The sequence below is a fragment of the Camelus dromedarius genome, chromosome 14 (assembly GCF_036321535.1).
Source record: "Camelus dromedarius isolate mCamDro1 chromosome 14, mCamDro1.pat, whole genome shotgun sequence".
In the NCBI taxonomy this organism is placed as follows: domain Eukaryota; kingdom Metazoa; phylum Chordata; class Mammalia; order Artiodactyla; family Camelidae; genus Camelus; species Camelus dromedarius.
The window spans coordinates 33382345-33395381 of NC_087449.1; the positions used below are offsets into that span (position 1 = coordinate 33382345).

The 13037-nt window shown below is 33.9% G+C and overlaps 1 protein-coding gene across 10 annotated transcripts in view; it reads left to right on the forward strand.

Moving 5' to 3' along the window:
- TUT4 (terminal uridylyl transferase 4) overlaps positions 1-13037 on the forward strand; it is a 132931-nt gene that overhangs the window by 104478 nt on the left and 15416 nt on the right. For 6 of the 10 annotated variants that reach the window (XM_031465137.2, XM_031465136.2, XM_031465131.2 and 3 more), the window contains 8 exons: positions 260-337; positions 481-658; positions 932-979; positions 1065-1147; positions 4802-4917; positions 5846-6066; positions 6849-6949; positions 9967-10414. In XM_031465137.2, coding sequence (XP_031320997.2) covers positions 260-337; positions 481-658; positions 932-979; positions 1065-1147; positions 4802-4917; positions 5846-6066; positions 6849-6949; positions 9967-10414 — 1273 coding nt within the window. The remainder of the gene's footprint in view (positions 1-259; positions 338-480; positions 659-931; positions 980-1064; positions 1148-4801; positions 4918-5845; positions 6067-6848; positions 6950-9966; positions 10415-13037) is intronic. The other 4 variants (XM_031465133.2, XM_031465140.2, XM_031465134.2 and 1 more) reach the window with 2 other exon arrangements.

The following is a 13037-nucleotide window of genomic DNA, read 5'->3' on the forward strand; positions in this document are numbered from 1 at the left end:
ATAGGCCAAATATATAATATCAAAATGTTGTCATTTGCAGAGTCTGATGCTCGTAAGATATCCTTTCCCAGCTTTCGCCTTTCTGATACATTTTATTTGTTCGTAACTTGGCATCAAATTATACCATGCTGATGTATTCCTTTTGGAATAAGTATTTCAATATGTTTATTATGGATAAATTCTAAAATGATATGAGAGTATTTAGGCTTTTGGGTTGGATAACTCAAAATCTAATAATGAAATTAATTTTTAAATGCAGATCTTTGATGGAAAACAGATCCCACAGAGAATGGTTGATGGATGGAATGCTTTTTTCTTTGATAAAACAGAAGAACTGGTAATTTTTTTCAGAGTTTTTATGTTATAGAATGCTCACTGATACATGTTAAGATTTGCATAGTTTAATTTAATACTTTTTCTTGGATTTGGGGTCCATATTTTGGATAAATATAGACATTTCTCTCTTTTTCTTACCTATAGAAAAAACGTTTACCTTCACTTGGAAAGAACACAGAAACATTAGGAGAGCTTTGGTTGGGGCTGCTTCGCTTCTATACTGAAGAATTTGATTTCAAAGAATATGTAATTAGCATTCGGCAGAAAAAACTGTTGACAACTTTTGAGAAGCAGTGGACATCCAAATGCATTGCAATTGAAGGTAATCATTTAGCTGATATTAATTCAGGAGCAAAACAAAAAGCAAGAGTTTTATTTGGCTGATGAAATTGAGGGGAAAATTGAAACATTAGAGTCTGGAAGATTCTTCCTCTTGATCTTTATGAGTTTCCATCCATTAATCTATAATTATAAAAGAATAATTTCCTGACTTTGGTCTGAGTTATATAGTGTTAGACTAGTTTTGGCTACTAAGTATATTTTATATTACTGTGAGCATTATTCTTAATTAAAAAATAAAATATTTCTTTTCTAGACCCTTTTGATTTGAATCATAACCTTGGTGCTGGAGTTTCTAGAAAAAGTAAGTTTTAAATATAGAATTCCCCTGCTTTTGAACCTCTTACACATTAAGGTCTACATTTTTATTGTTTTCTTTTCTTCAATAGTGACCAATTTCATCATGAAAGCATTTATCAATGGAAGGAAACTTTTTGGTACCCCCTTTTATCCACTCATTGGCAGAGAAGCTGTAAGTTTATATAATTTGAATTCTGAATCCTATTTCTTTTAGAACTTTTTTTTTTTGTACAAGAAACCTAATCCTGTTTCCAAGTTGGTGTTAGGAATAGGGAAAGAGATGGTTATAATTCCCTCTATTTTTCTTATTGTACTTATCATAGTCCATATGAAATGTCCATTTGCTAAATTTTGTTTATTTAATGTATTTGCTAAATTCTGTCTACCCCACTAGACTGTAGCTCCACAAGGGCAGGGTCCATGTCCATAAGGTTCACCATCATATCTCTAGTTTCTGGCACATAGGATGTACCAAATAAGCATTTGTTGAATGAATGAGGGTGGATAGTCAATACTCAGGATCCTTAAATACTAAATTTGAAATGCTGCTCACTGCTTCTCTTCTGTCTCTAGAAATCTTGATGAAAATATAAACAGAGATGACTACACCAAAAACATAGTTTATTATTTGCTGAGGCTTCTGCTCTAATTATGGTAGCCATTGGATTCCTTTTGCCTGAACTGGATGGTATAGTGATCCCTATTTCTCTTGGTCTCATTCTGGTTTTTGGTTGCTTTCCCATGGGAGGAAGTCTCAGTTTCACAGAGAAAGAAGCTACCAAAAGAAGAAATCTCAAAATAGAAACCATACTTCTGTAATTGCATAATGAATATCCTTGACCTTGTTCAGTTTAGTTTCAGCGTTCTTTCTTGGGAGTATGGGGTAAGAAAAGCAGAGAGAAGTCTAGAGCTTTTTTCTCATGTACCATTTTTGATAGTCTTGCCTCATATAGTGATAATAATTATTATAATGGAGAGAAATAGCTGAAATTTGAAACAACACAAATTCATTAGGTCCCTCTATTTATTAGGTCCTCTGACATGTTGATCTATTTTCTTCCAATCTATCAGCTATTTTCAGTCTTAATTTTTTTCTGAGTAGATTTAGCTTCTCTGGTCTACTCTCTGGGATAGACTTTAAATTCCTTTGCACCATTGTCCTTCTTTTGTACCCTTATGTTTTCAGTCTTGTATGATTTCAGCCACCACCATCTCTCTATGCTTGGGCTGAGCACTAATGGAAAAAAGTTTTATTTATATAGTATAGTATAAATTAATGTTCACTAGCCTCAGCTGGTTTCAATACCATCTGACATTCTTACTACATTTCTTTAGTTACTTGTGTCTCTCGTTCAATAAGAACTATTTCAAATTTAATTTATTTTACTCAAAATTCAATACCCATTGAATTTTGAATTTTGTCCCACCTGTTATCTCTGCCCTACTCACACTTAGATGTTTTCCTTTTGAGACAAAGATGGTGTCGAATAGATATTCCTTCTACTTTCTGCTACCAGATCTACAAATGTACCTGCATCTGCAGATATCTCTCCTTTATCAGATACTAATTCTTCCATATGCACTCAGATCCATTAATTATTCTCTTTACCTTGACTCTTCAACCTCTTTATCTATGAAAAACATTTTCAAAAATGAAATACATAAAATATAATTGCAGGTTAGCATTAACAGATGAACATTTGTCTTCAATTTTTTTAAATAAACCTTTCTTCTTCTCTAATTGTACATTTATTATTTTTTAATTTTTGCATCTTTCTTTTTTAACGGAGGTACTAGGGATTGAACCCAGCGCTAAGCATGCGCTCTATCACTGAGCTGTATGTACCCCACCCTCTGCCTTCACTTTTAATGATAGAGAGCACTAACCTTGAGCCTTGGTTAAGCAGAATGTCTCCCCTAGAAAGTATCTCTTTCTTCTAATTAGTAAACTTATATTACAGAAAAATTATACTCAATTATTAGTAGTATATTTTGAAATTCTTCAATTAAAATTTAGTAGAAATTCACCTTCTCTCTTGCCATGTAAGTACTTACATATTATCTTCAATTTTACCACAACAGCTAAAATATTTACTATCTGGCTCTTTACAGAAAAAATTTGCTGACCCCAGGTCTAGGCCACTTTAACTAGGATGGTGGGATGGAGAAAAGTAGATTAAAGAGATGTTCAGGAATAGAATGGGTACAATTTGGTGATTAATTAGAGGTGATGGGTGAAGGAGAGTAAGTTCAGAATGATTCCTAAGTTTCTGCCTTAAGCAGCTGGGTGAATTGAGAAACACCTTCATTTTGTCTTGTCAGAAAATATGATGATGAAGATTTTAATTTAGTTACATTGGTTTCATCAATAGTAAATGTGAAGAAGTATATCTCATCCTGTTTTAGAAATACAGCTTTATTGAAAAATAGTATATATACTGTACGGTTCATCTGTATAAAGTGAGCAATTCAGTGGTTTTCAGTATATTCACAAGATTGTGCAACTGTCACATATAATTTTAGAACATTTTCATTGGGTATCAAGGAAATCCTTGTCCCCATTAGCAGTCAGTCCTCACTCTTTTCCTCTCACTCCCCAAACTGCTAATCTACTTTTTGTCTCTGTAGATTTGCCTATTGTGGACATTTTATGTAAACAGAATCATAGAATATATAGCCTTTTGTGACTGGTTTCTTTCATTTAGCTTAATGTTTTCAGGGTTTGTTCATGTTTTATCAGTACTTTTTTTTTTTATAGTTGAACGATATTCCATTGTGTGGTTATATTACATTTTATTTATTCATTTATCAGTTTGTCAGACATTTGAGCTGTTTCTACTTTTTGGCTATTATGAGTAGTGCTGTTATAAATATTTGTGTACAAAATTTTGTGTGGATATATGTCACCATAAACTGTTTCCTAAAGGAACTGTGCTATGTTATACATTTCCACCAGCAATATATGAAGGTTCCAGTTTTTCCCCATCCTCACTAATACTTGTTAATGTCTGTTTTTTTTTTTTATAGCCATCCTAGTGGGTCTATTTCTCATACTTCTATCCCTAACATTAGATAGATTTGAAGAGCTCTAAGTGGGTATGTTCTTTTGTCTTCCAAGGATTGGGTACCATTAGGACAAACTAGTCTTTGTGATGGCGCAAAACTGAACTACAGTTTAGAAGGATAAGCAAAGTACTAGGATAAAGCAGAAATGAGCCTGGTTTTTCTAAGACTTGGGAAAATGATTTAATTCCTATTGATTCCTTGTAGTCTCTTTAGATATACTCTACTTTGTATAATAAATGTTATATATTCTTGAAATATTGAATGCAAATCCAATGATATTTTAAGTCAGAACATTGACTTATTTACATAGAATTCTTTTGTAAAGAGACTAATTCCTTTCTGCCTGGTGGAGCAGAAAGCATGAGCTTTGTAATAAGACAGACTTAGCTATAAATCGTTTATCTGTTACTTACCAGCTTTTTTGCTGTGAGCAAATGACTTGAACTCTTTGAGCCTCAATTTCCTCACCTATAAAATGAGCATGAAAATAGTATGCACTTTATTGAGATAGTACACAAAGATACTACAGATGAATGAGAAAGATAATGTGGATGTAAAGTGGTTAGTACTGTTAGCAGCTATGGTACTGATGATAATTCTGAATCTTGTTTTCATATCATGATTTTTGTTACAGTGAAATATTTGACATTTATTTCCTTCTTTTAAAAAAAAAACACTTTTGCATCTTGGTCTCCTTTTCATTTAGATTCAGAAGTTTATAGTGATTTTTTTTTCTAGTAAAGTTGTATTTTCTCCCTAGGAGTACTTCTTTGATTCCAGAGTATTAACAGATGGAGAACTGGCTCCCAATGATCGGTGTTGCCGTGTGTGTGGAAAAATAGGCCACTACATGAAAGACTGCCCTAAAAGGAGAAGGTTGGCAAATGATTATGTATCAACATTACAGGGGAAATAAATGTGAGGCAAAGTGAAGCTGTAACTGTGTTCAGATATGTTTAAGTTGAGAAAGTTCAGGACTTTCAGTTGGACCTTAGGTAAATGTATATTTGAATGGAATTTTTTTTGAAAGAGTGAGGTTTGTTTGTGGTACAGTGGTCCATGATGTTTATTTGTTCATTTATTCATTAATTCATTCAGGTTTTTTTTTAATTGAAGAAGCATTTATTGACACCTGCTATGTGCTGGGACAGATCTGTGCTAGGATCCAAGGGGGAAAAAAGACCAAGATATGGGGTTCTTGCTGAGGACCTCGCATTTATGAAAACTAGTGATTAAAATATGATTAACTGAATCTTTGAGGTTTATGCTGTGAATTATACCTTTATAATATATACCTTAAGGAATATATATCCTCTGTTTCCTCTAAAAATATATCTATGAAATATTCTTTCCTGTGTTCTATATACTATGTTAATGGATCAGGAAAATCTCTTCGTTAGTCATCAAGTCCTGCATAATATAAAGAGCTTAGAAATTTTGAGATAGAACAAACTCCTAGTTTCCATCACTGCTGTTTGTTAAATTTAGGCAAGACACTTACCCTCTCTAAGCCTCAGTTTCTTCCTCTATAAAATGGAGATAATAAATACAAGCCTCTAAGGATTGTTACAAGATAAAATTTGGTATTAAACATTTTTTAAAATTTAATATTATAAAACTACTAGATACCCAGTTTCTGCCATTTAAGTAGGTGTGCTATAAATGTGAGTACCTTGCCTTCAAAAAGATGCATGAAACAATGGGCATGCTAGTTAGTCCCTTTATTGTGAGACTCTTGTATAGCTTAGTTTGTTCTGTGGCTCACTCAGTTTATAAGTCCCTAGCTCCACATTATTGGTATCAGCAGTTTACTGTTTAGACTAAAGAAGAAAGACAGTGAAGAAGAGAAGGAAGGGAATGAAGAAGAGAAAGATTCCCGAGACCTTGACACCCGAGACCTCCACGACACTCGAGACTTTAGAGACCCCAGAGACCTCAGATGTTTTATATGCGGAGATGCAGGACATGTGCGAAGGGAGTGCCCAGAGGTCAAGTTGGCCCGTCAAAGGAATAGCAGTGTGGCAGGTAAATAGAAAAGGCGAAAAATACAGTTTCTGGTGGAAATAAAGTCACTTATGTTGATGTCATTCTAAGACATTGATTCCTCTCTATTCTAAACCTAGCTGTGTGATTTTGGACCTTAGAATTTATTAAAAAGAGAAAATTTAGACAGGCTTTTATTTTGCATAGTACTTGGATATGCTCAGTATCACAGTCTTAGTAGTCTGATGTATTTAGTCAATTCGAAGTATTTTTTGGACTTGAGTCACATTCTTTATTTCTCTTGCTATCAAAAGTTAACAATAGTTAACTTTTTTCCTTCAGAAGTTAATGAGAGATTTTTTTTTTCTGGAAACATATAGGAGAAATTGTATCTCTTCTCACTACTTCTATGAGAGAAGATCTGTTCCTGTTTTATTTCATAAGGAATTTTACAAATTAGGAACCTAAATGAGAGTTTATTGAAAGAAAACAATAGGATATTTTATAAGTGATGATTTCCATTATTCAGATTCATGATGCAGATGTTATTTTCCTAAATAAATATATTGTCTTCTTTAGAAAAGTAGTGTGACACTTGCTCTTGTTTCCAGGACCAGTGTATTTTTTTTTCTAATGAACTGAGTATTGAGAAATGGCTTAAAAAAATAAGTTGTTATAAGTCCTTGACTAATATAATCATAGTTTAAAAGTCCAAGTTTATAAAATCTCAGATTTGAGATTGTACAGAGGAAGGGAGTTTATTGTCATTTCTCTCCTATTTATTTTCTTTATCCATTAAATTTCTTTTTGATGTCTTCTATTAGCAGCCCAGCTGGTCCGCAACCTTGTAAATGCCCAGCAGGTGGCTGGTTCAGCCCAGCAACAGAGTGATCAGTCCATAAGGACTAGACAGTCCTCAGAATGTGTAAGTACTCTGCCTGCAAATGGATAGTCTTGGCAGGAAGATAGCACTAATTTTGGTGGGTGATAAGGTTGGTCTTTCATGTTGGCAAATATGATCTTCCAGATTATACAGTACTTTGTAGAGGTGTCTTTGCTGGGCACATCAGCTAAAACGAACATTGCTTCTAGAGTAATATAGATCCGGGTTTATATTTATGGGCAAGCTCCTTAACTTCATTGAACCTCTTCCTTATTTGTAAAATAAGATAACTACCAGATAAGGTTGTTGGTTGGATTAAAATAAGGTAATAACTTTGAGGTTGCAGGCTTTGTTAATGGAAGAATGTGAGTACTGTTAATAAAAATAGACCCCAAAATTGAGATGTATTAAGGGTTTAGTACTGTTAGGACAGTAGGTGTATGGCACTTCACTTGCTTGAAACTTTTGTGTGTCTTCTCACAGATGGATACCTAGTCAAATACGCCCTCTAAAAGACAGCGTATTGAATTAGAATTCAGATTGATAAGTTTCATATTAACTTTGCTGAGTTACTCTAACCTTTATCTAAATCTGTATTTACCTTGCACTTCTTAAATTAATTAAATATTAATTGAATGCTTACTCTAAATCTGACACTGTGCTTTAGTGTTTCACACTTACTATTAACTGCAGTTCTTTGAAAGGCCATGTGGAGTAGTAGGTATTAGTTTAATTAAATTTTACAAATTGGGAAGCTGAAAATAAGAGAAATTAAAAGATTCAAACCCAGGTCTATGTAGCTTCAAAGCTGTTAACTATTAAATGTGCTAAATCTGTTATGATCAGTGTTTTTGAAAAAATTCTTAGAGCATTTAAAGAGCAGTAGTAGGGATTGTCTTAGGAAAACATATAGGAGCCCACTAACTCCCCCTCAAACTTTGAATACCTACTGTGGACTTTGATATTTTCAAATGTTACATAACAACAATAATACTAGCTAACATTTGTTGCGTGCTATATATGCATTATTTCTTATTCTTTCTTGTAAAACATTTTTAAAATATTGAAAAATATAGAAAATAATAAACAACCATGTACTGCCACAAGTCTTTAACAATTCTTAGTGTTTGATTATTTTTGGTTTGTGAAAAAATTACCCATACTTGACAACCCCTATGCATTCCTCTTGGATGCTTTTTCCATCTTAAAATTTTCCTTCCGTCACTTCCTTGCTGCTTAAATGTATCTGCTATCCTGAATTTGGTGTTTATATTTTTGACATATATTGTTGCAATTAATCTTCATGAAAACCTATGGTGTAGATTCTATTATTAATACCTCACAGGTGAAGAAACTGATTTAAGTTTCTTGCGTGAGGTCAACAGACACTTGGAACCAGAACCTGAACTCTTAGGTTCTGTCTCCAAAACCTATGCTTTAGCCACTTTCCTGTGCTGCCCCTAACTTTCATTTTCTGCTTCTAGCACTCACTTTTTTCTCATCTGAGATTTGAATTAGAGTCCAACTAAAGGGCATTGCTATTTGGAGGTCTCACAAAGCACTTCAGCTTCAGACTCTAGAATGTAGCTTACATTTCCCTGCAACTTGACTCTTCCTCCTGTGTTCTCCATTTCATTGAATGATCCCACTAATCTAGTTCCTGAACTCCTCCCCCACATACAATCAATCAAAGTTCTGTTGTTTCTGTCTATAAAAATAGCTCACACCCATTTGCTTCTCTCTGTCTCCCTATATTGTATTTCCCTTGCCTAGGCAATCATCATTTCAGATTCCAGTTACTTTAAGACTGTGTTTTCATACCTGTAGACCTTCACTCATGTTGTTTCCTCTGACTGAATCTTCTCTTCTCCTTATCCCTACTCTCTTATCAAACTGGTTTCTATTTACCCTTGAGTTTAGTTTAAAGATCACTTCCTTCAGGAAGCTTTCCTTGATTTACACTTTCCTTCATCTTATCTTCTCCCAAAGTGGGTTTAGGTATTCCTGCTCTGGGATTTCATTATACACTATACAGTCTTTATCATAGTAATCACTGTATTTTATTGTGATGGCTTATGTAATCTCTATCTGTTCTTCCTCCTTTCTAGACTTTAAGCTCTTGAAGACATGCATGTTAGTATTTTCTTTCTCTTTCCTAGGATACTTTTTTATTCAGAGATCTCTAAACATTTTTTTAAATTGAAGTATTGTCAGTTTACAATGTTGTGTCAATTTCTGATGTACAGCATTGTTTCAGGTACACATACATACATCTATTCCTTTTCATATTCTTTTTCATTATAGGTTACTACAAGATATTGAATATAGTGCCCTGTGCTATATAGCATAAACTTGTTGTTTATCTATTTTATATATAATAGTATCTGCAAATCTCAAACTCCCAATGTCTCTTCCCACCTCCTTTTCCCCCTTGGTAACCATAAGTTTTTCTTCTATGTCTGTGAGTTTGTTTTCTCATTTGTAAATGAATTCATTTGTGTCTTTTTAAAGATTCCACATATAAGTGGTATCATACGGTATTTAAAACAGTTTTTTTAAGAGTGGTACTACGGATTGAACGTAGGACCTCACACATGCTAAGCATGCACTCTACCACTGAGCTATTACCACCACCGCCACCAACTCCATATTGTATTTTAAATACCTAGAACGATGCTTAGTACATAATTGGCATTCAGTAAATGCTTGTTGAGGAACTGAATGCAAGTGACTGTAAGATGTTTAGATGTAAATTTCTAGTTATAGTTGGAATTTTGGGTTCTACGTGATGGGAATGATGTCTGGGCTCTCTCTTCTTTGGACAGTAAAAAGGTTTATCAGGTAAAACCTATGTGAAAGAGGGTTTGAGAAACTTGGAGAAAGTTCTACATTCATATAAAATGAGGTTCTATTTGTTATGCATATCATAGAGTTCTATTTATAATTTTCTAATGAAATAACTTTGTAGTTTTATATTTGGATAATTTCTGCTTTTATAAAATTAAGAGGTTTGTAAATTAACTTTAAAATGTATCTTTTTTTTTTTTTTTCCTCTGCAGTCTGATTCACCATCTTATTCTCCCCAGCCCCAGCCATTTCCACAGAACTCTTCCCAGTCCACTGCCATTACCCAGCCTCCATCCCAGCCAGGATCTCAACCCAAGCTTGGCCCACCTCAGCAGGGAGCCCAGCCCCCACATCAAGTCCAGATGCCTATGTATAACTTTCCCCAGTCACCACCAGCTCAGTATTCTCCCATGCACAATATGGGATTGTTGCCAATGCACCCTCTCCAGATCCCTGCCCCTTCCTGGCCTATTCATGGCCCAGTAATCCATTCTGCACCAGGCAGTGCCCCCAGCAATATTGGCCTAAATGATCCCAGCATCATCTTTGCACAGCCTGCTGCCAGACCTGTGGCGATCCCTAGCTCCTCTCATGATGGACACTGGCCTCGTACTGTCGCTCCAAATTCCCTGGTGAACAATGGTACAGTGGGGAATTCAGGTAACCTTTCCTTTTCTTCTTTTGTGTGTGTCTGTTTGTAGAAAGGTTGGATGATTGGTATTTGTTGAACCTGGGGAAATTAATGTGAGGAAAAGGATGGTAAGCAGTATTTGTGGAAGGGCAGTATAGGATTAGATAAAGGTAAAGAGTATGGGCTGTGGATTCAGATTATCTGAATTTGAATACTGGCTCTGCCATTTATTATGTGGCATTGGGCAGTTGCTTAATCTCTTTGTGCATTGGTTTCATTTGTAAAGTAGGTGTATTGATAGCTTCTAATTCACAGGGTTGTTGTGAATATTAGATGAAGTCATAAACATAAAGGTTAGTTATTATCTTACTATTTTAAAATTTCACTACAATCCTGCTTGGTATAGGTATTATTAGCACTCATTTTACAGTTGAGGAAATTGAATAGTTAAATAACTATCATGCTATCATGATTAATCATAGCAGGTCCAAGATTTAAACCAGTTTCTTTCTTCAAACCTGTAACTTTGCTCTGGACCCTTATTATCTTTTAGTAAGGAGCAATTTTTTAAAAAGAAGATTAGTAGCACTTTGTATCATTAAAAAAAGAATAGTTTTTTTTTTTACTGATATCTAAGTAACACATATTCCTCATAGAGTATTTGAAAAAGGAAAAGAAAATCATATATAATCTCAATTCCTAGACGTAACTGCTAAGAAATATTTTGATTTATTACCATCTAATCATTTTTTATCTTTGCATATTTAAAAATAATTTTTAAATGCCATTAATCTAGTTTTATATTTAAGTTTTAGTGATATTTTTACTTAAAAAACTGAATACAGAAAATTTTGAAATGTACACAAAAAGAGAGAGTAAAGAATAATGAACCCCCCCATTACCCAGCTTTAACAGTTGTCAGTATTTGCTGTTGTTTTCTCTGACCCCTTTACCCCATTTAAAAAAATTGGCTTGAATATTTAATTAAATCTCAGACATTGGATCAAATTTGCTTATAAACTTGAGTTTGTTTTTTTTTTAAATCACAAGACCATTACCATACCCAGTGTCATATATTACCCAGTCTGTTCATTTTCCCCTATTTCTCTAAAATTATTGTTATTGTTGATTTGTTTGAATCAAGATTCAAACAAAGCCCATACACCATATGTGGTTATTACATCTCATGTCTCCTTTAATTTATGACAGTTCCCACTCACTATTTTTCCCCCATATTAACTATTTATTGAAGAGACTATAGAATTTTCCACATTCTGGTTTTGACTGATTGTATCTTTGTAGCATTGTTTAACATGTACCACTGTTCCCATATTTTCTATAAACTGGTATTCAGATCCAGGTGCTGGATTAAGTTTGGAGTTTTTTGTTGGCAAGAATCTTAATTCCTGGTTGGTCCTTGGACATATCCTATTCCTTCACTTCAGGAGAAACTTACTGTCTAGTCGTTCTTTTTTTAGTGAGTTAAGATTGATCATTGAGTTAGGTAGTGTCAGCCTGTTCTATCCACTATAAAGTGCCTCATTAATTTTTACATAACAATCTTAGCTGCCATTGATCATTATTGATAATGGCTGATATCCATTATTTCACTAAGGTTTGTTAAGTGATGATTTTCTGTTTACTATTTGTGATTCTTCTGTAATTTACTATGATTATTTTCCTTATTAACTACTTGGTTATCCTGAAATATCATTTGTATAGGACATGTAGACTAAAAGCTTGTTTCTTTCCCTTTATTACTTTTCAAAAGAATTTTAGTGATAATTTTAAACAAATATATGCTATTCCTTAGAGCACTATGATGGAGGAGGAATCTCTGACTTCTGTTGTAATAATACAGATAATACAATTTGTTGAGCAGAAATGCCAGAATGTGGGAACTCATTAGAATTTCCAGGATCAAAGGATATATGTCATACATGGCCATTCTAATGTGGACTCTCCTTCTCTCATTAAATATTTGCTGTGAACATGCCATGGTATGGACTGTGATAGTCACTGAGTAGACAGATCCAATGTCTTACCCTTTGATATATTGGCTCAGTTTTTACACTTTTAAGTCCTCCCTCTCCCCACCATTAGTTGATCTGTTTCAGCCTTAATAAACTAATTAACATCCTATTAACACACTGTACTATATTTTACCCCTGATTATTTACCTAAGTTGTTCCCTCTACCTGGAATGCCCTTTCCATTAACCCTTCTGTTCACTCTAACCTCCTTCTGCTTTACTCCAAAACTTGGCTAACTTACTCATCCTCCATTTTTAAACTTAGATCACTTTCTTCAAGAAGCTTTTAATTCTTGTTGATCCTATCCTCCATTTGTATTAGGTATCCTTTCTCTCCTCCATGTTTCCTTAGTATCCATATCATAACACTAGTCTTACCGTGTTGAAATTTCCTGTTTACTTGCCTGCATAACCCATTAGACTGAACTTGTGGAGGCTATGAATTGTTCCTTTTTAAAATTTAATTATTTTTTTATTGAAATATAGTCAGTTTACAATGTTGTGTCAATTTCTGGTGTACAGCATAATGTTTCAGTCATGCATATACATACATGTATTTGTTTTCATATTCTTTTTTATTATGTTACTATAATACATTGAATATAGTTCCCTGTGCTACA